Source organism: Sesamum indicum, linkage group LG6, assembly GCF_026168435.1.
Source record: "Sesamum indicum cultivar Baizhima isolate 11 linkage group LG6, ASM2616843v1, whole genome shotgun sequence".
Lineage (NCBI taxonomy): Eukaryota > Viridiplantae > Streptophyta > Magnoliopsida > Lamiales > Pedaliaceae > Sesamum > Sesamum indicum.
The window spans coordinates 604,026-630,775 of record NC_142662.1 but is presented as its reverse complement, the minus strand read 5'-3'; the positions used below and the strand labels follow the sequence as shown (position 1 = coordinate 630,775).

The window sequence follows — 26,750 nt, the reverse complement described above, 5'->3', positions numbered from 1 at the left end:
TCTCAAAGATCTCGACTGATACTTTTAATGAGGCGGAGTCCATACGCACTACGCTCTTTTTCCCTTGACCATGTTTTTTTCACTAGGTTTTCCTGGTAAAGTTTTTAATGAGGCAACATATAATCGTGTATTAAACAATAATGTGCTCTTTTCCCTTCACTAAGTTTTTGTCCCTCAAGGTTTTTCTTAATAAGGTTTTAACGAGGCATATTCTTAATTGATGAACATCCGAGGGGGAGTGTTGTGAATTTAGAAGTTGTGGATATTCATCTTCATCCCCCATACTCTTATATTTCCTCATATTCGTCAGATTTAAATCTATAATTTTAGAGTCACGAGGCCTCCAACTTCATCATTGAGCTAGCCATCGACATATTAAGTGAAAAAAAAAATGTTTGTAATTTCATCACTAAATTGTTATTTTATATTTGTCATTAATTATTCATAATGATAGCTATATTTATAATTTTTATTGTGTATAATATAAACAAGATGACTTTTATATAATCTTTATCACTAATAAAATTGTAAAAGTAATTACTATGACAACAGAAATTCTTGTTCCCTTGATTAACTTTAAACCCTTACTATAATTTTAGAATTTTACTCATTTAGATTCATGTGGTAGGATGTGATTATCTCTCTATGCATGTGATTGTCTTTTTAAGATGAAGCTACCTCCTCTTGATGATTCATCTTTCACTAAAAATAAATAATTCCCTAAATTATAAATTATTATAATTTAAAAATTATGATAAATTAATATTACTTATTTTTATTAAACAATTTTAATACAAAAATTTAAATTTTAACTATAATTGATAAAAAGTTACTATGCTGTTACCTATATTCAAAATATTTATCATAGTTTTTTTAAATATGATTAATGTTTTAGCCTCGTTTCACTATTAAAAAAAATTAAGTTTTCACTATATTATAAACGACCACGACTTAAAAATCATGGTAAATTAATAAAATTAACCACATTGAAATAAGACCAAAGAAAAAATTTAAATTTTTACCACGATTAATCAAAATTCACTATGATTTTTAGCCATAACCAAAATATTTGTCATGATTTTAACGATGACTAATGTTTTGGTCACACTTGCAGAAACAACAGTTAATGCCCATTGCGAAATCATGGTTAATTTGTATTTACCATGATTTTCTTCTTTTAATTATAATAGTTAACCGTAGCGAATTATTTTTTTTTAATATTTGCAGAAACAATGACTAATAATCATTAATGCACAATTGCCATAATTATTTATTTTTAATCGTAATTAACATAGCAAAAGATATATTTTTTTCTAGTGTTCGTTTTTTGTTTCTGGAATTTGTTGGGGGAAATGATTTTATTATTAATTTTCTGTACTATTTTCTTAACACAATTGCAATTTCAATCTTTTTCTCACCGAAGTTTGCCTTTCTCGTCTGAAAAAATGCATGCGCAACTCACTTGACCTTAAAAATGTAAGGTAGTATTCTTATTCGCTCATTTTTGTTAGCATTTTGTCTTTTAACTTTTTAGATTAGTATAAAATTGGGTCTTGTATCTTTTTAATTTTCATGATTTCAGTCTTTTTTTCCGTCAGAGATCAGCTTATCCTTCTCCCCGATAGATGTGAACTCAGGTTAAAAAAAGACTAAAATTATAAAAATTAAAGAGATATCGGACCAAAATACTACTCTAAAAATTAAAAAACGCCAAATAACCTAAATTAAGTATCAAAAATAAATTTAAGCATTCTTTTAAATCAGATTTATTTTCTATTTTAATTAATATATATACATTATGTAAATATAATAAATGGTGTAATTTTTATATATATTAAATAAAATAGAAGCATAAAAAATTCAATCTGAAACGCTCTTTAAAAGAAAAATTTATATTTTGGGTTCGGCCAAATCAAATCAATTCCCAACATAAGTATCATACACTTAGAATATGAGTGACAACTTTTTTTGATCTGTATACAATAAATATACTAATTTGACATATAATTAATTCAAATATTATGAAACTCGATTCGAATTAGAATTTTCTCTTTAAATGGGGACACCAGCCCTGCTTTCCCATCACCACAACTTTCACTAAAACTTTTATCGCCATGGATCTTGAGAAAGTTTTTCACATGAAAGGAGGGCTTGGAGACAACAGCTATGCCAACAATTCTTCACTTCAGGTCTCTTTCTCTCTCATCTCATCTCTCTCTCTCTCTCTCTCATTAATTTTTTGGTTTCTTGACAGAAAAAGGTTGCTGATATGGTTAAACACATAACCCTGGAAGCCATAGAAGAAATGTTTACGGCAACAAGGCCGAAGAGCTTAGGCATAGCTGATCTGGGCTGTTCATCCGGGCCCAACACGCTGTCGAACGTTAAAGAACTTGTGGATGCTGTTGAAAACACCAATCGGAAAATCCAGCAGCCGAGGCCCGAATTCCGGGTTTATCTGAATGATCTCCCGACAAATGATTTCAACACTGTTTTCCAGGCCTTGCCCGATTTTTACAGGGAGCTGAGGAAAGGGAGAAACGACGGGGGCCCGGCTGTATATATCGCTGGTTGTCCAGGCACATTCTATGGCAGGCTCTTTCCGGACAATAGCTTGAACTTTGTCTATTCCTCCAACAGCCTGCACTGGCTGTCCAAGGTCAGTACTAGTTATAATCTTTCTTCATTTACATATGTGATATATGTCTAGCTTAAGTCTATAATTGTTTGAGAAAGCTGAGGTTATTGTAGGATAATAAGCTTTAAAAGTTGTCTCACTTTGTTATGTTTTCATTAGTTTACACTTAAAAAAAACTACTATTGACTATACTTTTAACAGTTATGAGCTAATATGTAGTAAATAATTGTTATTGACCACGATTAAATAAAATTGATGTAAAAATATGGATTTTCTCACCAAAAGAAAAGTTATTTGTCATGGCTAAGAGCCATGCTAAAATTATTTGCGATGGCAATTATTTTAGCCACCCTCGCAGATATTACGGCCAACAACCATTGTACGGCCGTGGTCAATTACTGTTTGCTACGACTATTTGATTAAAATGTTGATTTTTTGGTAGTGTTAATATTTATATTTGTGTATTTATTATGAATAAAAATTAAGGTTAATTACACTAAAACCCTATTTGAAAATACAAAATTACACTTTTTCCAAACAAAAATCGAAATTACACTTACACTCTTTATGAAAATTCATCGTTTATACATAATTCCCTTTTATTAAGTTTGGACAAAAAAAACTGACATTAGTAAAAATAATTACATAATTTTCAGCTTTACTCCCTATTTAACATACTCATATACATTTTTGTAATTATAAAAAGATATATGTAATATATACATATATATATATATATGGAAAAGGTTAACATTATTACATTTTCTCCTTATAAGTACGAAATTAATATTACACGGAAATATTAAACAAGGGGTAAAAATGAAAATTTATGTATTTTTTTTTTTCCTAATGTCAGCATTTTTGTCTCAACTCTAACGAATAGGGATTGGTATAATCAATGAATTTTTGAAGAGGGTGCAAGTTTAATTTGGAAACTTCTTTAAGAGAAAGAGTAATTTCACATTTTCAAAAGAAATTTGAGTGTAATTAATCCTAAAAATTTATTACACTTTTATAAGTTATTCTCATTTTATCATCCAAGGGCCATAGTTCTACATTTGGAGGTTTTGGAAAACGCCAAACACCTATAATTATAGGACTAAAAATTGCAATAAAACTGTTTCTCGGAGAAGTCAAACCACAAATGTTGTAACTCTCATCCGTGTACCTTTTTGTGTATCTTACATAGATCTTGTGATAAATTATTTAATTAACTTTATATATGTACCTGTTGAGATTATTTAGAACACAAATTACACGATCATTCACAAGTAGAGATTTCTCATGGAATTGTTGCAAAGTGCTGGAATTGGGGCAGGTTCCTTCAGGGATTTATGACGAGCAGGGCGTGTCGATAAACAAAAAGAGCATATACATATCTGAGAGGAGCCCGTCAGGGGTACCGGAAGCATTCCTCAGACAGTTCCAGGAGGACTTGTCATTTTTCCTGAAGTCGAGGTCTGAGGAGGTTGTCAGTGGAGGGAAGATGGTGCTGCTGTTGTTGGGAAGGAGTGGCCCATACCATGTCGACAGGAACAGTTACATCTACTGGGAAATGCTCTATCAGTCTTTAGCCACCCTTGTTAGTCAGGTATAACCTACAAGATTATTACTATATGTATATATGGAAGAAATTTTGACTCAAACTCCAATTGTACAAGTTAAGAGTCACACACTGAGAGGGGTTTTTTGGTTAAGTTTATCATAGTTATAATTATTTTATTATTGTTTAAAAAAAATTATAAATATCCCTTTGGTATTAAAGATCGTCTAACAAATATTATATCATGATAACTCATTGTAGGGAGGTATTTGTTAGATGATCGTTAATTCCAAAAGGGGTATTTTTAATTTTTTAAACAACGAGTAGGTATTTGTACGGAAAATCGCATTTTTGGTCCCCAAATATTAGGTTCTTTTTCAATTTAGTCCAATTTGTTATGATTTTCTCACATTGCATTCCATTGAAAATTTTCTCAATATTGGTCCTCACGTACATTTTTCACCAATAATTGACAAAAACTATTGAGAAATGCTAATGGCTCCATTAATTAAGGACAAAAAGTAATTGTGAGGACTAAAATTGAGAAAATTTTCAACTTATAGGATGTAATATGAAAAAATCATAACAGATGAAACTAAATTGAGAAACGACTTAATACATGGGATTAGAAATGCATCTTTTTACTATTTTTAATTAAGTCTGAATTATATTATCATACCCCCAAGACAGAATAAAGGTATCAAGCCTTATTCAGGGCTTGATGGATTACTTATGAGTCGTTATTTATTATAATAAACCATAGATAAAGGTGGATAATTGGAGGCGCAATCCACCTTTATTATCAGGGAGTTTAAACGTCCCTTCAAAATATATGTGAAAATAATTTAATATTTACATTTATATTAATAAGCTGCAGAAATTAGTAGGGAGTTGATTATAATTTTTTGTTTAAATCAGCCTAATTTAAGTTAAACTAAAGATATTTTTTTTGATAGTAAAATATTACAAACAACTCTTAAATTAGATGAAAAATAAATACAGATCAAGATATACGTATAGTCCTATAAAATTGTTATAAAGTATTCAAACTCACATCATTAATATGACAACGTTGGATGCTTACTAATTGATCTTCAACCAAAGCTAACTTCCCAAATCTTTTGTAGGGTGAAATAGAAGAGGAAAAGTTGGAGTGTTATGAGGTGAACTTTTATGCGCCATCAAAAGAAGAGTTGGAAGAAGAAGTAAGAAAGGAGGGTTCTTTCAAAGTGGAGATGATTGACAAGTTTGAACAAGGGATTGATATTGGTAGTGATGGGGATAAGTATTCAAGCTACGGACAGGCAGTGGCCAAGACAGTGAGGTCCATTCAAGAATCAATGATTGCACACCACTTTGGAGAGGGTGTTTTGGACAAGCTGTTCCACCAATATGCTCGATTGGCTGATCAAGAAATGGCCAAACAGGGACTTGCCTCCACCCACATTGTTCTTGTTCTTACAAGACTGTGAGGGGGAGATGACACGTGGTGCACTATGGGGCTAGACCATCTTAGCTTTTGTTTGGTTCAATAAGAGAAAATGGAAAGTGTGAGGGAAAAAGAAAGAGGGACAATAATACTTTTTTCTTTAATATAAATTGATTTGATAGGCGAATTATATTTTATAGTCCTACAAAATAGGGATTTAATATATTTAGTTTTTTATTTTATGATATTTTTAAAATAGTCAAAAAAGTCAAAAAAAACTCGACACATACAGTTCTCAATTTTACGAAATTTATTGAATTAAATGTGTCGAGTTTTCTTAATTTTGAAACCATTTTGAAAATTCCATAAAGCATGGGATTAAATGTGTCGAGTTTTTCTAATTTAATATTATTTTGAAAATTTCGTAAAGTAGAGGACTAAATATATTTAACCCTTTTAATAATTTACCAATAATTATCGTTGTTCTCTATGGAGGAAAAATAAATTGCACTATTGAAGGGAAATATCATCCTAACAAGGAAAAAAGAATATCTACCTCAAAGGGAAGTTTGTAGTCAAACCTACCAAATCATCGTAATATGGTAGATTACTGAAATACCCCAAGCAAACAAATCGTAGCCATGTAATAGGGGTAGGTAAGGGACAAAATGGTACTTCACCTTCACCTATCCAATATAACGTAACTTTTATGTAGTAGTATAAATACGCGCCTTCATTTGAGATGAAAAAAGATGATGGAATCACTTGTATCAAATTCTAGTGAAAGCGTGTTGAATCGCACCTCTATAAAATAAATTTAGTCGATCTGGCTTTTTGACGACATCATTCTCGTTATATATTTACTAGAAATTGAACAAGTTAGCATTGAAATATTTAAATGATTGAAAAAATAAATTAAACTTGAAAGTTTATTAATTAAATATGCAGCAAACAAGAAGAAGAATGAAATATTTTTAGATGCGAATATCAAAATAAAAATTAGGCAATATTAGTTAATAAAAAAAATAAATAGGTATTGTTTTTGTCTTTGTTAGCATAGTTATGTTTTCACTTTTCTATCCAATTTTATTTTCAGTTGCAATTATTTGCTCATCAAATATAATATTTTTTTTTAATAAGAACTAGACAATCTCTTACTAAAAGTCTTATAATTATATAGGAAAATTGTTGTTTTAGTTCTATAACTTGGGACAGATGGCGTTTTTTCTCCTGAATGAATTGATTTTGACAATATAGTTTTAGAATTTTAATTTTTTTAAATTTTAGTCCTTTCCCAACTAATTTCTCTAGAACATTGCATGCGACTTGCACATGATCCAATTACATTACAATCTTAGTCCTATAAATTAATTTGTGCAACACTCTTAAGTTACAGGAACAAAACTGCAATTTAGTTAGGATCATGTGCAAAGCACTTGTAATTCTTGTGTAACAAAAAATGTCACAATTTTAAAGTTAAAAGTAAAAGATTAAAGTTGTCAAAATTTTAAAATTAAAGGACTAAATTGCAAAAACCAATATATGCAGAACTAAAAATGTCACACCATTTAAATTACAAAACTAAAAAATTGTATTTTTTCTAATAATAATGTCTTTCATACCTTCCCTTCAAAGTACAAAGAAGAGATTAATATTTACGATGGAAATTGGAAATTCATATAAGGAAGTCAGCAACTAAATCTCTAATATACCCTCCATTGAAAAATAATAATGGGTAATTCATAAATAAATAATTCCGCATATTGTCACATAATTGTGGATCGAATTAATTTTAGCAGCTGAAATATGTCGATTCATGTATCCGATTTGACTTGTCTACTAGCCCATGCTTTGATTGGATCACGAATTCTCTCGTTATCTGGAAGATCATCTCACAAACTTCTTCAAGATTCCCCCACGTTGGATCTTATTTGAAATCTTGTGCAAACCATGAACATACCTTGCTCGCCTTAGTGGATTACTACTAGAGCAACCCACTCGTTTACATACCTTGGAGTCTATGGTAATGCTCCAAGGAAGAATGTAGAGAGACTATTTGGAGAGAGCATATTTTGGGAGAGGGTTGTGATAAACTCATTTGTATCACACTTGTGTTTTTGTATCCCTTTGATCACAATTATGTACCCTATTTATAGAGGGGACACACTCCTTTAGCTGGGGGTCTATCCTTCTTTTTTGATCTTTGGGAAAAGGGGTTAGAGTGGTTGGATAAGCAGTAAGTCGCCTTTATCCATCTTATGGATAAGTCCACAAGACCCTTCACTGACAAGGAGTCTCAGCCACCAAGGAGCCTTGACTTTTAGGGAGTTCTTCCTTATCTTAACTGCCTCCTCAAGGCTGACGTGGTCTGGCAACTAGCTAGCCAGTCAATCGTACGCCATGGTGGAAATCGCTAAATGTGGGCCCTTAGGCTGGTTATCCTTATTAGTCCACGTGCATAGATTGAGTTCAGGGGTACCTTGGGCCTTCGTCCTCCGTCCAGGGCTAGTAGGTCTCCTGGGCCACTGAGACAAATATGTTAGGCGGCCCTCAAGCCTTGTTGCTCTTATTGGACTGGGCCTCCTTAGGCCATATGCATCAGTCTTATTGTTATTGATTTCACCATATTGCATCCTATGTACAACACCCCATTAATGTTAAATTCTTAATGCAATCAACCCGGCCTCTTAATATTTAATGGAGCTCATGTCTCCACATGATGTTTTTATCAGAAATTTAATAGAAATAAAACTTGGGGCCAAAATTATAAAAAAAAAAAATAATTATGGAATATGATAAGATAAAATTAATAACGATAAAAAATTTGAGTTATGGAACCCTAAAATACAGGTATGCTACACTGGTACAAGAAAAAGAAGAAATAAAATGAGGAGTGGGGAGGTCTAATTTTGAAATGAGTGTTCGCTCTTGTGTAGTGTTTTTATATTATTGGGTGGTGCTGGGCCAAAGGCTTGACATGCGATAAAAGTTATACATATATATATATATATATATGATGATAATTGATATAAATTAATTATAAAAGTGATCTAAGAGTGGAATTAGTAATGATTATGTTTCACAAATGAAAAGAGGAAAGTTGAGTCCTAATTTTACAAGATTCTAATCTCTTTCATTTTTCAAAAGTTAAAGTTACTTTTGCCCAAATCTGATGGCCTCCCTCATTTACTAATTAATTAACACATTTCCAGACTATAATATGAAAAATAAAATAATTTTTTTTGGTATATATGATCATATTAATTAACTACTTCTTCAAACTATATATATAATTTATTGAACCTATAGAAATTTGAAAGGAATAATAATTTAAAAATAATACCTACAACCTATAATGCACGGACACTTTGAAAAATTACCCGATGCAGTGTCGGACACGTGTTGGCGACGCGTCGAACACGTATTAAAAAGAAATGATAAAAAGGGAGACGGCTTCGGACACGACATGTTTTGGAAGGGTATTCGATACCTTTTGGACACATTTTGATATTTTTTTAATTTCAAAAGGTTTGGCCAATTTTTTTAAAAAACAAATTAAGCTTAACAAAAATTAAAGAAAAAAAATTAACCCACTCATCTCAAACTAAAAGTTTTGAGAAGAAGCTATTAAAAATTTGGGAGATGGTTATGATGATTTAATTAATTTGAATATTAAGAATTTTTCATTGCGTATTTTCAAGATAAATTGACTATATATATATATATTTAAAGCCATATTTAATTAAAAATATAGATGTAAGACATGCTTATTTTATATTTTCTCTTGATATTATTCATATTGTATATTTTAATTTTATGAGAATTTATATAATAAGAATATATATAATATATAACAGTGTTGGTGTTGTGTTGTATATAATTTTTTTTTATTTTTCGTGTCGCAATGTCCGTGTCTATGTATTATAGCCTGCAACATATGTATAACGCAAAAAATAACATTCATACTGAAAATTATACATCCTAGAATTAATTAATTAAACATCAATACAATTTGACGACCAAAATCACAATCTAAAATTGTTTGAGAAGCGAAACTGCATAAGTGGCTATGTTTGAGAACATGAATTGTAGTTATCCCTGTTTTTCACTTTGTTTATCTAAAATCATTTAATATATTCAATTAATCATAAATAAAGTATAATTCCTTCATAAAATTAGGGACATGGGAAAGAAAAATTGAAGCTGCAAACCAGAAATATGTAGCAATTAAATAAGAGGGAAAAGTATTATCTTAGTCCACTAAGTATGTTTAATTTTAATTTTAGTTCGATAACTATGTCCATTTTCATTTAAGTCCAATAACTTACGAAATTGCTTACTTTTAATCATTTGGCAGATTTTCGGACAATTTTACCCCTATGCAACTTTTGAAAGACAGTTTTAGTCCATATGCATTCATAATGGTAAAATTGTCCAAAAATCTGTCAAAGGACTAAAAGTAAGCAATTTCATAAGTTACTGGACCTAAACAAAAATGGATATAGTTATCGGAGTAAAATTAAAATTAGGCATATTTAGCGGACTAAAATAATACTTTTCTCTAAATAAGAAAATGAATGATTAGGTGAAAAGGTTGTAATGAAACTAAAACTGGCAATGATGAGACTTTTCAGTACTCATCTGTTAAAATATATATAACTAAATAAACTGATGGTACGTTATGACATTTTATGGCACAAATTCTTATTGATCACTCATTAGGAGGTAATGATGATTAGAGATTAGACTACTTAACTAATGTTGGTACGGAGTATTTAGTTCAGATCAATTAAATTTGAATTAATTAATTAATTTTATGTAATTAATTGTTGATTTATCTTTTCAATAGACCATTCATTATATTCTGGTTCATCAACTTCTCTATATTTCCCTACCATTTTAAAAAAAAAATTATATAAAAAAGAATATTTGAAATATTTTTTCAAATATTATTGCTAGCTAAATCTCTTGAAATTTTAATTACATTAGAAAAAATATGATATTTAATCATAACTAGTTGTCATAGTTATAAGGAAAAAGTATTAGTTTAGTCGCTAAGTATGCTTAATTTTAATTTTAGTCCGATAACTATGTCCATTTCTTTTAGATCCAGTAACTTATGAAATTGCTTACTTTTAGTCCTTGGCAGATTTTCGGACAATTTTACCCCTATGAGTGCATATGGACTAAAACACTCATAGACTAAAACTACCTTTCAAAAGTTGCATAGAGGTAAAATTGTCCGAAAATCTGCCAGAGGACTAAAAGTAAGCAATTTCGTAAGTTACTGACCTAAACAAAAAATGACAAAGTTATCGGACTAAAATTAAAATTAAGCATACTTAGCAAACTAAAATAATATTTTTTTCTAGTTATAAATAAAAAGTCGTAGTAAATTGCCATTGACCACGATCACGGAATGATTGTTGGCCGTGATTTTCACGAAATTGATTAAAATATTTATTATGATTAAAAACGCGTTGGCAGAAACTCTTGTCATTGTTCACATAAAACTATGGCAAAAAAATGCCTTCAATGGTGATAACCTAATTTTTTTTAGATACCTAGACAACAGTAATTTTTTTCTCTAGTGTTAACATAGCTATTAATTTAAAATTATGAGTTCGAATCTAATAAGACGTGTGGGTGATGTCTCATTTTGTGTGAATGTCTAACTTTATGTAAACTTTTATATTTATAATTTATTACTGTTCTTAGTTATATTTCTGTAATATATTACTATTATTAGTCATATTGATGTATCAGTTGAATTGATTTATTATTGAAAAAATATTTATATATAAATAATTAGTTCTGAAATATTGTTTATATGAATAATTTTATATATGGAAAAATTCAATTTCTTGATAAAGTATTTTATAGAATTATGATCACTAAAAACTGATCTGCATTAATTAATAATTACACATAATTGTTCAACCATGATGAAGCACAATCGCCAGCTTTTCTTCTTCATGAAACTTGATTTGCTTAGCAATGAATGCTTCTATGGCTCTCTGGAACTCCTCGTTGCTCAGTTCATCCACCACCTCTGCTCTCTCCGCCGCCACCTCCTCCACTCTCAGCCGCCTCTCCGTCTCCGACCGCCGCAGCTGCTTCCCGCAACTACTACATGGGTTATTATAATCCTGCTTCGAAGTACTCATCGTCTCCGACGACTGGCTCCTCCTATGAACTTTGACTTTTGTCACTTCGAAAACAGTTTGCTTGTCTTGGAACATTACAATATCCTCCGCAGCGGGAGGGGAGCTTCTGCCGGCGTCTTTGATGAACTCTGGGCAGAAATATTCCATGTGGGACTCGGTTACATTTTGAGAAGTAGTCTGCGGTGGGAAGATCAGATCGCCGGGGGACTTGAAGAAGAGGGTTAGGACTATGACGTTGCTGAGGAGGAAAATGAAGAGCGGACTAACGACGACCCTTGCGAGCTGCCGGAGGTACTCGGCCGAGATTCTGAGTGCGAACGGCAGGCGGGCGGACGCCCATGTCAGGAAAACCAGTAACAGGAAGATTTCCATAATGCGAAGTAGCTTCTTGATTTCCATTTCTCTCTCTGTCTCTCTCTCTATAGATACATAACATGTGGTGTGTGTGTGTGTGTGTTTTCTAAATTGATTTGTTGGAAAGTTGAGAAGGAAAGAAACGCATTGGGAAAAGAGGATGTGACGGAGCTGAGAAGTACGGGAGAAGAACTGTCAGGTGTGTGTGTGTGTGTGTGTGTGTGTTTTGGGGAGAGAAGAGGGATGAAATTTTGGCTATAATGTAGGAAGTGATTCGTTTGAGAGGGAAGGGCTGTTTTGCCTTTTTTTTTATAGAGCTTTTCCATTGACACAAAAATAAATAATTATTATTTTTTTTTGTTGTTTGAAATTTTTTTTAATTCATTTTAATTAAACAGTCGTACAACAATTAATTTAATTTATTAGTATCTATTAAATTTTCATTAATTTTTTGTAGGGATAATTCTATCTTACTATGAGGTTATGTATAATTACACGTAGATTCACTGTGCTATTAAAAATTACATCTAGCACCCCTAAGGTTTACTTCCATTTAACAAAAATAAGTCAATTTGTTAGTAAAGATTCACTGAATTTTTTGATATTAACAAAAAAATTAAATAAAAATTGATATTTAGCCTCGATTGATTTATTATTGACTTATTGCAGGTCAAATAATTTTTTCGACTAAATTATCCTTTAAGTGGTGAAGTTATACCTCCTCATATGCATTAACATGTGAAGACGTATGGGAATAATTCGATTATAGACCTATAATATAAATGAGTAATAATTCAATCGAGAGTAAATATCAATTTTTTTTTATTTTTTTGTTAATATTAGTAAATCGGTAAACTTTGAGGGGACATATTTGTTAGACGAAAGTAAACTTCAAAGGTGCTAAATGTAATTTTTCAAACTATAAGGAGTCTATGCGTAATTATATCAAGCCTTAATAGACGAGAGTATAATTATCCCTTTTATTATAATGAACTGAACAAAATATCTTGTGGATGTTGAATTATATAATTTTACTTATTATTATTAATAATTAGTTTTATTTATTATTATTATTATTATTATTAATTATTGTATCTAGTTTTCAAGTATGTTATGGATATATAAATAGTAAATGAAGTGTGCTGAACAATTACACTGACAGACAACAGTAGTACTCTTCATCAGAAATAAAGCTGCTTCCCACTAGATTTTCCGGAATTGGATATTTTATTTTTATAAATCTTATTGTTATTTTTATTTTATTTAATTTAGGAAAAAGTATTATTTTAGTCCGTTAATTATGCCTAATTTTAATTTTAGTCCGATAATTATGTCCATTTTTGTTTAGATCCATTAACTTAAAAAATTGTTTACTTTTAGTCATCTAGCAGATTTTCGGACAATTTTACCCCTATGAGTGCATATGGACTAAAACCGCCTTTCAAAAGTTGCATAGAGGTAAAATTATCCGAAAATTTGCCAGAGGACTAAAAGTAAGCAATTTCGTAAGTTACTTGACCTAAAAAAAAATGGACATAGTTATCGAACTAAAATTAAAATTAGACATACTTAGCGAACTAAAACTAATACTTTTCCCGTTTTGTTAGATTAACAAAAAAAATCTTTATATTTTGAAAATAGACAACCCCCCCTTTTTCAAAATCGCTGCATAAAAACCCCATTTTGTTGCAAATTGACGGAAAGTGGTGTGGACGAGCGGGTGGTGCCCCTAGTTGTCTATTTTAGCCATTTTGGTCAATATTTTAGCTCATTTTGGACTAAAAAACCCCTCATATGAGTATGTAAGATATTCAAGTATTTTTTACTTGTTTTGTGTATTTTTTTTTAATTTTCATCTCTTTAAAAAATTAAAAATACAACATTATATAAAATTTTTAATATTTAAGAATTTAAATTAAAAATTAAATTACAATCACAATATAAAAATTAAATATCTTAAAACATATGGATATTAATGAAATATAAAAATATACATTATCAACTAATTTAAAAATATTATATAATTAAAAATATTAAATTAATTATATTTAAATTTATTACATTATAAAAATTATACCTTATAATTTTTTATTTCAAAATTTTTTAAAAATACCAAAAAGATAAAAATATATTTTCTTATACATATTTATATACATTATTTTTTTATTTCAAAAATTTCTTAAAAATGTATTCATAAATATAAGATACCAAAAAAAAATAAATATGTACTATATCTTATAAAAAATAATCCTAATATACTATATTTAATTTTTCAAATTTAAGTTAAGTATTTTTAGTGGACTATTTAAAGGAAAAAGAAACTCAATATATATATCAAACAAAATAATAATTAAGTATCTAATTATTAAGTTAATGGAAAAAATAAACTAAATATAGTTAAGTAAATTAAAAAATTAAAACTAACTATATTAATAATTAAGTTAATTAAAAATTAACTATAATTAAATTAATTAAAAAATTAAGAAAAAAAATGTGGGCATCAGCCATCAGTTGCCCTCTTTTTTTCTGTCTAGGCGGCGTCGCTGCTGTCCTTATCTTTTTTTACTGGGCGACGATCTCTGTTAGCCAATGACGCGGTCGTCTAGATTTGATTTGTGCGACGGCGATGTCTCCAAATCGGAGGATGGTCGGGGCAGGGGTGGGGATGGGGGCAGGCGGTGGGGAAGGCAACGGGAGTGGGGTGCGGTGGGAATAGGGTTGTTTTTTAATTTTATTTTTTATAATATATATTTAAAATTAATAAATTTAAACCCTTAAATTTTTTTAAAATTTATGATCTAACGATTCAAATTAATTGATTAGATTTGGCGGCTCTCATCTAATCAATAATGGTTCAACGGTCATTAAAAAAAGAACAATATATGGTATGTAAGGGTATAATGGTCAGTCTATGGTAAAGTTTAACGACGTTAAGCTTTGATAAAAGAAAAAGGGAGTATGTGCTGAATAAAAACAAAGGTTTTTTTATTTTTTTGGCGATTTTGTCTTGATTAAATTATGTAATTTTAGATGGAGGTATGCAATGATCAACTTTGTCTTTGGAGCAATTTTTCCTTTTTCTTAAAAAATTAAATATTATAAACAAAACAGACGAGTTGGATTGAAAATTTGGAAAATTTTAAAAGAAACACTGAAGAAAAATTGAGTTTTCGTTACACTTTAAATAATTACATCTTGATGAGGGAAAAATATGTCAAAAGACAAAATTATCCCTCATGGGGGTTAATGTGGGTATTTCAGCAGCAAAACGTCTCATTATGGCAAGGATTAACCAGATTTGATTATGGACAAGATATGCGGCTTCAATATGGGAGGATTAGAAGGCATGCGATCAGTGGACATGATTAAAGGAGAGTTGATTGCCTGAAGACCCACACAAAGAGCCGTTACCATAAATACAGTTTTCTTATAAATAAGGGGAGATTAATCATTAATGGGGTAAGATGATTCTGATCTAAGAAACCACTTAATTTTATCACCTTTGTCCAAATCTGACTTAGGCATCAGAGTGTCGTCGTCGGAGTCGATCCCGAATAGCCTAATCATCTTTTGTGATTCATAGGTATTATTGGTCCATTTGACGATTCCCTTCTGGGACAACGATCGAGGTCGAATTACATTTCGAGACGGATCAATTGGCGCCGTCTATGGGAATGATTTCTCATACAACCTGAGAATCATGGAAGGAGATTTAGGAGGAAACGCACCGGGTTTGGAAACGACAGTGGGAACTGCGGAAAGAACTATTCAGTTAACAAGGATAGAACTGCAACAACTGATGGAGGAAGCAGGGCGGAATGCGATCGTAGCTTACGAGCGGAGAACTACCACCCCCATCGAGAAAGAAACCGCAAAAAGGAAGTGATTCGGAGGAGGAGATTAGGAAAAGATGTCGGGAACAAGTGGAAAGGCTACAGAGAGAAGCCGACGCTTACCTTCTGAGGTCGGATCGAGCAGTCGAGAAAAAAGCCATCCCAGGGTACCCGCCATTTCTCGAATTGAGGTGGATAATGTGTCAAGACAAATTGCCCAGCTCGGCAAACAGATTGATCAGCTCAAGAAGTGAGGCGAATTGGTCGCCCAACACCGGAACTCACCTTTCGGCAATCAGATTCTGACAGAGATCGTGAGCCCAAACTTTAGAATGCCGGACTTACCCAAATATGATGGGGCTAAAGACCCACAGGAACACTTGGCGGCTTTTGATTTGGTGATGAATCTCTATGGGCAGTCTGGTCCGATTAATGCGAAACTTTTTGTCACGACTTTGACTGGAAAAGCTCAAGAGTGGTTTACCAATTTACCACTAGGAAGTATCGAATCCCATGAACAGCTAGTACAAAAGTTTACTTTCCACTTTGCTAGTAAGAGGAAACAAAAGCGGTTTTGCCACACACTTGTTCACCATAAGGCAGCAAGAAAATGAGACTCTGAAAAACTTTATGGGGAGGTTCAATAACGAGACGCTTGAAGTGCAAGACTTGAGAATAGATATGATGGTTAGCATCCTCATCCATGGCTTAAAGAAAGGACCACTCGCGTCTGCATTAGCAAGAGACCCACCGGCAGACATAGAACAATTGATGAACCTGGCTCAGAAATATATAGATGAAGAAGAAATGAACGCGATGAAAGATGGAGAGTGGAAGATTGATAAGGAGCAAGGAAGAGATCGAGTTCGTTATTACAAAGAGGAGGATAAGCGACCAAAACACGATAGAGGAAAAGAACCGCCCTACCTACCCAAATACCACAAATATACTCCGTTAAATATGACGCGAGCTAAGGCGTTGCTAATGGTGGAGAAGAAGGATGTTTTAAAATTGTCTAAACATACAAGATTTACCCCTGCGAAAAAATTCTCTAACAAATACTGTCGGTTCCATAGGGAAAAAAAGGTCACGATACTGAGGACTGTTACCAGCTCAAAGACGAGATCGAGAGGCTAGTACGTCAGGGGTACTTCAGAAATCAAGTGGCTAGGAACTAGAATAGGGGAGATCGACGCAGTAGATCACGGAGTCCGAATAGAAGACCCAGTGGCGTAGGGGACCCGCAAGTAAGGGAGAATGCGCCTGTGAAAGGCATCATCCATACCATTGCAGGAGGCTCAGCAGATGGTTATTCTCGGAGATCGAGAAAAAAGTTTGAACGGAAAAGGTTAAAAGGAAAGGAACGGAAAAGTTATAACCTGTCGCTCAAAAAAGGAGAAAAGCTTGAAAGGAAAAGAAAATTCACTGAAACCAGCGAGAACGGATGGAAAGAAAAAGGGAAAGAATAGAGCCAATTGAGGAGCATAGGGAGATCGAATTAGTGCAAGGAGATCCAACTCGCACTACCAAAATTGGATCAACAATGGATAAAGGATTAGAAGCAATGATGATCGCTTTCCTTCGCAGCAACGCGGACATGTTCGTATGGAAACCCTCAGACTTCGGAGGGATCAGTCCTGAGGTAATAGTCCACAAGCTCAATGTCGACCCGACCGTACGACCAGTACAGCAGAAAAAGAGGACGTTCGGGTTAGAAAAGAATCGCGTCATCAGTGAGGAGGTCGACAAGCTGTTAAAAGCTGGGTACATTTCAGAAATCCAATATACAGATTGGCTGTCAAATGTGGTGGTGGTACCAAAGTCTTCCAGGAAATGGAGAATGTGTATTGATTTTACTGATTTAAACAAAGCATGCCCAAAGGACCCGTATCCACTACCGAGGATTGATTTGTTAGTAGATTCAATAGTGGGCTACGAGCTTTACTCAATGATGGATGCCTACCAGGGATATCATCAGATCTTAATGGCAAAAGAAGATCGAAACAAAACATTGTTTGTGACTGAGCAAGGTATTTTCTGTTACAACGTTATGCCTTTTGGACTAAAGAATGCAGGTGCAACCTACCAAAGGCTCGTGAACAAGATGTTTAAAGACCAAATCAGACGCACAATGGAGGTCTATGTAGATGATATGCTGGTAAAGAGCCGGCGGCCAGAAACCCATTTGTCTCACCTAAGAGAGAGCTTCGACATTATGAGAGCTTATGGGATGAAACTCAACCCAACCAAATGTATATTCGGCGTTGGGGGAGGCAAATTCCTAGGGTACATGGTGAGTAGTCGAGGGATAGAAGCTAATCCAGAAAAGATAGAGGCAATCCTGCAGTTGAAATCACCAACCTCGGTTAAGGACGTCCAAAAACTGACTGGTAAGATCGCTTCACTCAATCGATTTATTTCGAAATCAGCAGATAGAAATTTACACTTCTTTAAAGTTCTGAGAAAAGCTAAAGAATTTAAATGGACAGAGGAAAGTGAACGAGCATTCCAAGAGCTCAAAGATTATTTGAGATCGCCACCTTTACTCGCGAACCCCAGACAAGGTGATGTGTTGTATCTGTACTTGGCGGTATCAAAAAATGCTGTGAGTTACATACTAGTAAGAGAGGAAAAGAGGGCCCAGAACCCAATTTATTACGTCTGCAAAATGTTGCAAGACGCTAGCAGAGGTATACTACGATCGAGAAATTTATCTTGGCCCTGGTGGTAACTGCCCGGAAGTTGCGACCCTACTTCCAATCTCATAAGGTTGTAGTGTTCACAAATCAGCCACTCAAAAGCATACTGTCACGACCGGAAGCCTCGGGAAGACTAATTAAGTGGACGGTCGAACTTGGCAAATTCGATATCGAATACCAGGCAAGGACGACAGAAAAAGGATAAATATTAGCAGATTTTGTAATGGAGCTCGCCGGAGACCAAGGCTCAAATAGCGAACTAGCCTTGAAGATCGAAACATGGATGTTACATATTGATGACTCATCAAACGCTAGCAATGGAGGGGTAGGGGTTCTGCTTCAAGGGCCTAAGGGTATTGAGATAGAGGTCGCGGCAAAACTATCCTTCTCGACAACTAATAACGAAGCGGAATATGAGGCCTTGATTTTGGGGTTAGAGCTTGCTCGCGATGCTGGAGTGGAAAATTGGAACAGATTCACAGTTAGTGGCGTTACAGATCGAAGGAACTTATGAAACGAAAGAGAAATCTATGACTATGTACTACCACAGAGCCAAATCTTTGATGGAAAAATTTAAGAGATGTTCGATCCAACAAATCCCGAGATGCAAAAACGCCAGGGCTGATTTACTTTCTAAATTCGGAGCCTTATTATCGGGGATCAAAAACTGAAAAATCACGGTGATGATAAGAGATCGGCCAGCAATCTTAGAAGCACAGGAAGTCAAGACGATCGAACCCGCATGTCCATGGAAGGACGAAGTTGTGTGATATCTTAGAGAAGGAATGCTACCGAAAGACCCAATACAAGCTAGGAGATTGAAATTCAGGGCAACAAGGTTTGTAATGAACGAATTCGACCTGTATAAACGATCCATAGAAGGACCACTGTTGAGATGCCTGAGTTCTGACCACGCAAGGTATGTAATGAGGGAGATTCACGAAGGGAGTTGTGGTAACCACTCTGGTGCTAGATCGCTAGCCCAAAAGATCTCGAGGTAAGGGTATTTTTGGCCCACTATGTTAAAAGACGCCAAAGAGTTGGTACAAAAATGCAAAAGCTGCCAAAGACATGCCTTGCAGACGCACGTACCTGCCACTCTCTGAAACCGATACAGATTACTTGCCCATTCGACCAATGGGGAATTGACATCTTAGGACCTCTCCCCCCCCCCAGCCAAAGCCCAAAATAAGTACATAGTGGTCGCAATTGAATATTTCTCCAAATGGGTCGAAGTAGAAGCGGTGTCGAAAATATCTGAAAGGGAGATGATCAATTTCATTTGGAAAAATATTATCTGCAGATTTGGAGTACCTAGGACGCTAATATCAGATAATAGCACACAATTTCAAGGCAAACGGATTACTACTTGGCTGAAGGAATTGAAAATCCAGCAAAGTTTTACATCAGTTGGCCATCCGCAAGCGAATGGACAAACGGAAGTGACTAACAGAACTATCCTCCAAATACTGAAAACCAGGATAAAGTCAAAAGGGTCGTGGGATGAGGAGTTGCCGGGAGTATTATGGGGTTATCGAACGACCCCAAGAACCGCAACAGGTGAAACCCCTTTTTGTTTAATTTATGGTTCTGAAGCTGTTATTCCTGCAGAAATTGGCGAAGAAACTTAGAGGATAGCAAGCTATGACTCAACGACCGACAAGGAGCAGAGAGCATTCGATCTCACCATGGTGGAGGAAAAAAGAGACGCAGCATATGCGAGAATACTCCACTACAAGGGATTGATGTTGAAGAATTACAACAAAAAACTAAGGCCAAGGGAATTACAGATTGGCGATCTAGTTCTAAAAAAGGTTGAAGTCTCCAAACATGTGGGAAAACTGGGCCCAGCATGGGAGGGACCTTACAAAGTAACCGAGATAAGAGGGGGATCTTACAAGCTGGAAGACATAAATGGGTGGGCCCTCCCACGACCATGGAATATACGCAATTTGAGAAAATTCTACGCCTGAAAAAGGTCACATGTAAATAATCTGAGAAAGATCCATCATTTTCTAAGAACCTGGCAAAGGTCGCAATAATGTAAATGATCTGAGAAAGATCCATCATTTTCTAAGAACCTGGAAAATGTCACAATAAAGTAAATGATCTTAGAAAGATCATCATTTTCTAAGAACCTGAAAAAGGTCGCAATAATGTAAAAACGATCTAATATAAATCTCCCAGTTAAACCTGAGAAAGGTAGCTATAATAAACGATCTGAAAAAGATCTCCATTTTTTGCTTATGGAAGGACATGCTGAACAATCTGAAAAAGATTTGTTTTATGATATGCATTGACACTATTAGCGACATCTGAAAAAGATCGCATTCCTTCCAAAAAGAAATTAGAATCTGGAGTGCATTAAAAATAAAAACAAGAGGTCCAAAAATTGCATGGACACAGATCCAAGATGCAAGTACAGAGATACACATACAACTTCCAGAAACATCCACAAATCATTAGTTTTGTTCGATCTCATCAAGTGAAATCGCGAACTCATCTTCAACGGGCAATGGATCTTGCTCTTCAGGAAAAGGTTGCAATTTGCCATCAAGACCAGGATCCAATTGTGACACATCAAAACCAGGAGCAAAACCTCCCAAAGTGGTCATTTGGCTCTTACATCTATCGAATCCCTGCATTAGATAATCTGCAGCTTTGATCTCCAAGGCTGATTCAAAAGCAGGGGCTTTCATGAAATCGCGAGCACTCTGAAGGCGAGCTTCTTTGATGCGCAAAGAGAAGTCGTCTGAATTAAGGAAATCATCCCGACCTTCAATGGCCCCCACGACTTTCCCAACTGCATGACCAGCAGAAAAACCTTCCTCCTTTACCATTTCCCTCGCCCTGGCAACCTTGGAGATCAATTTTTCTTCCAACTCTTTGTTACGAGCTTCAAGGGCAGCTCGTTGATTTTCCAAATCCAGTTCGCGAGCTGAGGACTCAGATATTCTTTCGTAATTCGTGGTTCCTACGTTCTGCTACGATCTGGTTCCTTCGAAACCCAACACACTTCAGAGAGAGCCCGTGAATGAAATTGGCAGCCTGAGGAGGGGAGGTCAGTAAAAAGAAAAGTGTTTCAAAGTATGAATAAACGAAAACGAACCTGGATTAAAGAATGGGCTGTATGTTCTTCAAGGCGAGTAAAAGAGGTCTGAAGAAAAGCAGCTTGATCGCGAGGAAGGAAGCTCGCATTATAGAATTCCCAAGAGTCCTGACCTGACTGGGTACCGAAGACTGTGCTGCTGGAAGATACCTTCCAGTTTGGGGCCAACTTTTCACCTTCTAGTTGAGCTGTCAAATGATGTGGAGTGCGCAAATCTTCCCGAGCCTTTTTCTAGCACTCAGTGACGTCATTTAAAAGCTCCATGCTCCTCATGTCCTCTGCTCTAACGGATTCAGAGGGTAATTCGCCCTAAGGGACCGGGATTGACTCTCGAAATAGATCGTAACGGTCTCTTACCCCTCTTCCTGCGGCGACTTACCAGGTCTCTGGGGCTAGATTCACCAGTACGAGAACCATCAGGCAACCCCTCGGTTATTGAACAATCCAAGTCTCTAGATCGTGTGTCTTCGCTCCCAACAACAATAGGAACGGCGTCCTTTGGACTACCTTGGGGAGCAGAGGAGCTCTCCACTACTGGTCGAGCGGAGACAACCGGAGAAGATGCGACCTGAGCAGCGGGGGAGGACACTTGTGCTGTTGCAGCCCTAATCCTTTGAGTAATGCGAGCTTGAGTAACCATATTGTCTGCAAAAGGGGATGTTAGTTAGAATATAACTATCTGCGACGGAATTTGAAACTAAACCAAATGAATCTTTCACCTAAGGATCCCTCCATTGGGAGGGGTGCTGGAGTAAGGTGCGCGAGCCTGAGGATTTCTTCTACCAGGATCTTCTTCGGATCATACCGGTAGGAAGTCAGGTTGATTATTTGGTCTCATTCCAACCCCCCTCCTTTGATCACAGGTTTTGATTTTTCTATAACCCACTCACACTTGAAAGGCCACTCTCGACCTGGAGGAGGTCGGATGAAGATAAACTTCTCTTTCCAAGGGCCTACATTAGAGGTTAATGGATCTAAATATCTACAGTCTCTACGCGCGGACAGATAGAAAAAGCCTTTATCCGCCGATCTACTAGAGGTGGTAAAAGAGTACAAGGACAAAAAGTTATCAAAATTCGGTTCAAAATGATGAACTCTCATGATAATTATAAAGAGTATTATATGACGGATAGAATTGGGGGATAGTTGCATAGAGCATAATTCAAGGCGACTAAGTATCTTAGCCACATAAGGGCATAAAGGGAGCCGTAGCCCAGCATCAAAGTGATGAAGCGAGAAGGCCCAAAAACCCCTTGGTGGGCTATGCATACGATCGAACGACCTGGGAATAACGACCTCGAAGCTGTTGGGAATATAATACTTTTCTTTTATGCGATGGATTTGTTGCTTTACAGTGCTAACTATACCAGCCCAAGGGTTACACTTTAACATAGCTTGGTATTTTTCATAAGTAGGGTTATCATCTGAGGACGACGCCTCAGCTCGTTTATCGCGACGCGATCTAACCCTAGATGGACCCTCATTAGGAACAGGGAGCCCTATTCTATCAGAAAGAGTAGCAGAATTTGAATCAGAAGTAGAATGGGAAGAAGACATAGTACATCGAAAATCGAGAACGTAATGGAGCAACTGGTAGGGGATCGATACGAAAGAAGAAGCGACCTTGATAGTATAAGAGTAACCAAGACTGGATTTGAACAAGACCCCTATATATATAGAGAGGGCGGGATATCAGAGAAAGCCAGAACCAGTACGGGGGTGACACGTATTGGCGTACTGCCCGAGGTGACCACACTCAAGCAACACGTGTCTCGAATTGAAGCAACTGAATTAGAAAGATGGCTTCTCGACTTCTGTATGCGTGAAGGGTCACAACACACAGAAGTTGGGGGGCTAATGATGAGGGAAAAATATGTCAAAACATAAAATTACCCCTCATGGGGGTTAATGTGGGTATTTCAGCAGCAAAACGTCTCATTCTGGCAAGGATTAACCAGATTTGATTATGGACAAGATATGCGGCTTCGTTATGGGAGGATTAGAAGGCATGCGATCAGTGGACATGATTAAAGGAGGGTTGATTGCCTGAAGACCCACACAAAGAGTCGTTACCATAAATACAGCTTTCTTATAAATAAGGGGAGACTAATCATTAATGGGGTAAGATGATTCTGATCTAAGAAACCACTTAATTTTATCACCTTTGTCCAAATTTGACTTAGGCATCGGAGTGTCGTCGTAGGGACGATCCAGACTAGCCTAACCATCTTTTGTGATTCACAGGTATTATTGGTCCATTTGACGATTCCCTTCTGGGATAACGATTGAGGTCGAATTACATTTCGAGACGGATCAATTGGCGCCGTTTGTAGGAACGATTTATCATACAACCTGAGAATCATGGAAGGAGATTTAGGAGGAAACACACCGGGTTTGGAAACGACGGTGGGAACTGCGGAAAGAACTATTCAGTTAACAAGGATAGAACTGCAACAACTGATGGAGGAAGCAGGGTGGAATGCGATCGTAGCTTACGAGCGGAGAACTACCACCCCCATCGAGAAAGAAACTGCAAAAAGGAAGCTATTCGGAGGAGGAGATCAAGAGAAGATGTTGGGAACAAATGGAAAGGCTGCAGATAGAAGCAGGCGCTTACCTTCTAAGGTCGGATCGAGCAGTCGAGAAAAAAGCCATCCCAGGGCACCCGCCATTTCTCGAACTAAGGTTGATTATGTGTCGAGACAAATTGCCCAGCTCGGCAAACAGATTGATCAGCTCAAGAAGCGAGGCGAATTGGTCGCCTAACACTTGAACTCGCCTTTCGACAACCAGATTCTGACAGAGATCGTGAGCCCAAACTTTAGAATGCTGGACTTACCCAAATTTGTTGGGGCTAAAGACATACAGGAACACTTGGCGACTTTTGATTTGGTGATGAATCTCTATGGGCAGTCTGGTCCGATTAATGCGAAACTTTTTATCACGACTTTGACTGGAAAAGCTCAAGAGTGGTTTACCAATTTACCACCGGGAAGTATCGAATCCCATGAACAGCTAGCACAAAAGTTTACTTTCTACTTCGCTAGTAAGAGGAAACAAAAGCGGTCTGCCACACACTTGTTCACCATAAGGCAGCAAGAAAATGAGACTCTGAAAAACTTTATGGGGAGGTTCAATAATAAGACGCTTGAAGTGCAAGACTTGAGAATAGATATGATGGTTAGCATCCTCATCCATGGCTTAAAGAAAGGACCATTCGCGTCTGCATTAGCAAGAGACCCACCGGCAGACATAGAAATATTATATTAATATAAAAATTATACAATAATAAAAATTAAAAAAAATAAAACCTAATCTAAACTCTCCTCATCAACAACGTCCATATCGTCATCGTTTGGGGTGGGGGGAGGGGAGAGGGGTCTTTTATAGGTTGTGCTAGGGCAATAGTGGAGGCGGTCGGCTGTGACGGTTCGCTAGTCGAGGAGCTACTCTGCATGGACTTCATCATGACCATCATGTTGACCATCACTGTCTCCAACCGGACTATCCGATCCTCCATGTTTGGACATAAGGGTGGTGGTGGCGACGATGAAGTGTAGGTCCGGCTGCAAATGAGGGCTTCAGAACCAAGACCAAATATATGGCTTTTGTGCTTGTTCCCGACCGCTGCCAACCACAGCTACTGCTCTGTCATTACCACTAAGGCCTCCGATTGTATCGAGGTATTCATGGTCATCCACCATGACCTTAGGTTGATGATCCTACATCATCTTCTGGAATGTATCCTGCAAAAGAAACCAAATCTTACAATTTTACACAAAAAATATTTTAAACAAAAATAAAATTACTACTATTACGTACCGCCACCTCAGCTGCTTGACAGGCCGACCAAACTCTGCATTATGTACAAAAATCAAACAGTTGGTATAACTTTGTAAAATACTGAATACTTACCATCTTCTTCTTGCACATGCAGACAGAGGAAGATCCTTTGCGGTACACACTAGAGGACGTCACGGGATTAGCCGCCTGGTTCGCCTTATTCTTAGCTGACTCATCTTGGAAGTCCACGATGGGCCAATATAACTGGAGTTGATGAGCCAAAGTGGCTTGACCAGCTCTTTCCGGGGGATAGCAAATCGTTTTCGAATGAATTTGCCTGCCCACATGTGGAAGACCCGGAACATGGACTCGTCGTCACAGTCCCACCAGTAGGTCATCTACAAAACATGAAATAAAAAAAATAATAGTGAAATTCATAAAATAATTTAAATTATAAGATGATACAATTTTTTTTAAAAATACATTATCTTTAGGCTCTTAAACCAGAATTGTTGGTGCTTTGGTTGCACCCCCCTTAAACATCCCTAAGGGTGGGAAAAGTGTCTTTGCACCACCGCATTGATGCTCTCATAAAATTTTGTGACCAGACCTGAAATGACATATTAACTAGTGATTTTAAAATAAAAATGATACAAAAATAACATAATAAACAAATTTACCAAGCGTTATCGAGGTTGATATACTAGCATGCTGATGGTGGGGGGACTGTTGGTGGTGTTGAACAACCCACGGGTGGGTAGGATCAGCCGCTAGGGGGCAAGAAGGCTGTCTCGCCTCTTCAACTGCCGGTATTGTAGCTGAAGGTCCAACCATGCCAAGTGGTGGGGTGATCGGAACACTGCTTCAGTAATATGGGGAGCACCAAATGGCAGTTGTGAAAAAGGCGGGCCATGACGGTGGCCACAACCACGAGCATGTTGTCCACGTCCTAGAGGAGGCAGACCACCACTAAATTATGTTAAGTATCAGTTTTTTAAACTATTGAAAAAATATCCTAATTTTATAATTATTGAAAATAATATCCTCAATGTGTGATTATTACAATTTTATTATTTACATAATATTATTATTTGAAATATTAGCCTAATTATGTGATTATTTAAATAATATTAGTATATATTATTGGAAATATTAGTCTTATTTTTTTATTATTATAATTATTATTTGAAATATT

The 26,750-nt window shown here is 35.6% G+C and overlaps 2 protein-coding genes across 2 annotated transcripts; one reads left to right on the top strand and one right to left on the bottom strand.

The window, feature by feature from the left end:
- The first annotated feature begins 2,032 nt into the window (after window positions 1-2,032).
- On the top strand, window positions 2,033-5,852 carry LOC105165767 (S-adenosyl-L-methionine-dependent methyltransferases superfamily protein). The gene is made up of 4 exons (XM_011084892.3): window positions 2,033-2,189; window positions 2,255-2,659; window positions 3,957-4,229; window positions 5,309-5,852. The coding sequence occupies exons 1-4, from the start codon at window positions 2,115-2,117 to the stop codon at window positions 5,651-5,653; spliced, it is 1,098 nt and encodes a 365-aa protein (XP_011083194.1). The 5' UTR covers window positions 2,033-2,114; the 3' UTR covers window positions 5,654-5,852.
- Window positions 5,853-11,481: 5,629 nt separating this feature from the next.
- Window positions 11,482-12,397, bottom strand: LOC105165865 (tRNA-methyltransferase non-catalytic subunit trm6MTase subunit). The gene has a single exon (XM_011085026.3). The coding sequence runs from the start codon at window positions 12,174-12,176 to the stop codon at window positions 11,547-11,549; it is 630 nt and encodes a 209-aa protein (XP_011083328.1). The 5' UTR covers window positions 12,177-12,397; the 3' UTR covers window positions 11,482-11,546.
- Between the last annotated feature and the right edge of the window lie 14,353 nt (window positions 12,398-26,750).

Bases quoted from the DNA above. Each gene is read 5' to 3' on its own strand.
- LOC105165767 (XM_011084892.3), top strand. From the start codon at position 2,115: ATGGATCTTGAGAAAGTTTTTCACATGAAAGGAGGGCTTGGAGACAAC. The intron at 2,660-3,956 runs GTCAGTACTAGT...GAATTGGGGCAG, and splicing joins GCCTGCACTGGCTGTCCAAG to GTTCCTTCAGGGATTTATGA. The intron at 4,230-5,308 runs GTATAACCTACA...AATCTTTTGTAG, and splicing joins TAGCCACCCTTGTTAGTCAG to GGTGAAATAGAAGAGGAAAA.
- LOC105165865 (XM_011085026.3), bottom strand. From the start codon at position 12,176: ATGGAAATCAAGAAGCTACTTCGCATTATGGAAATCTTCCTGTTACTG.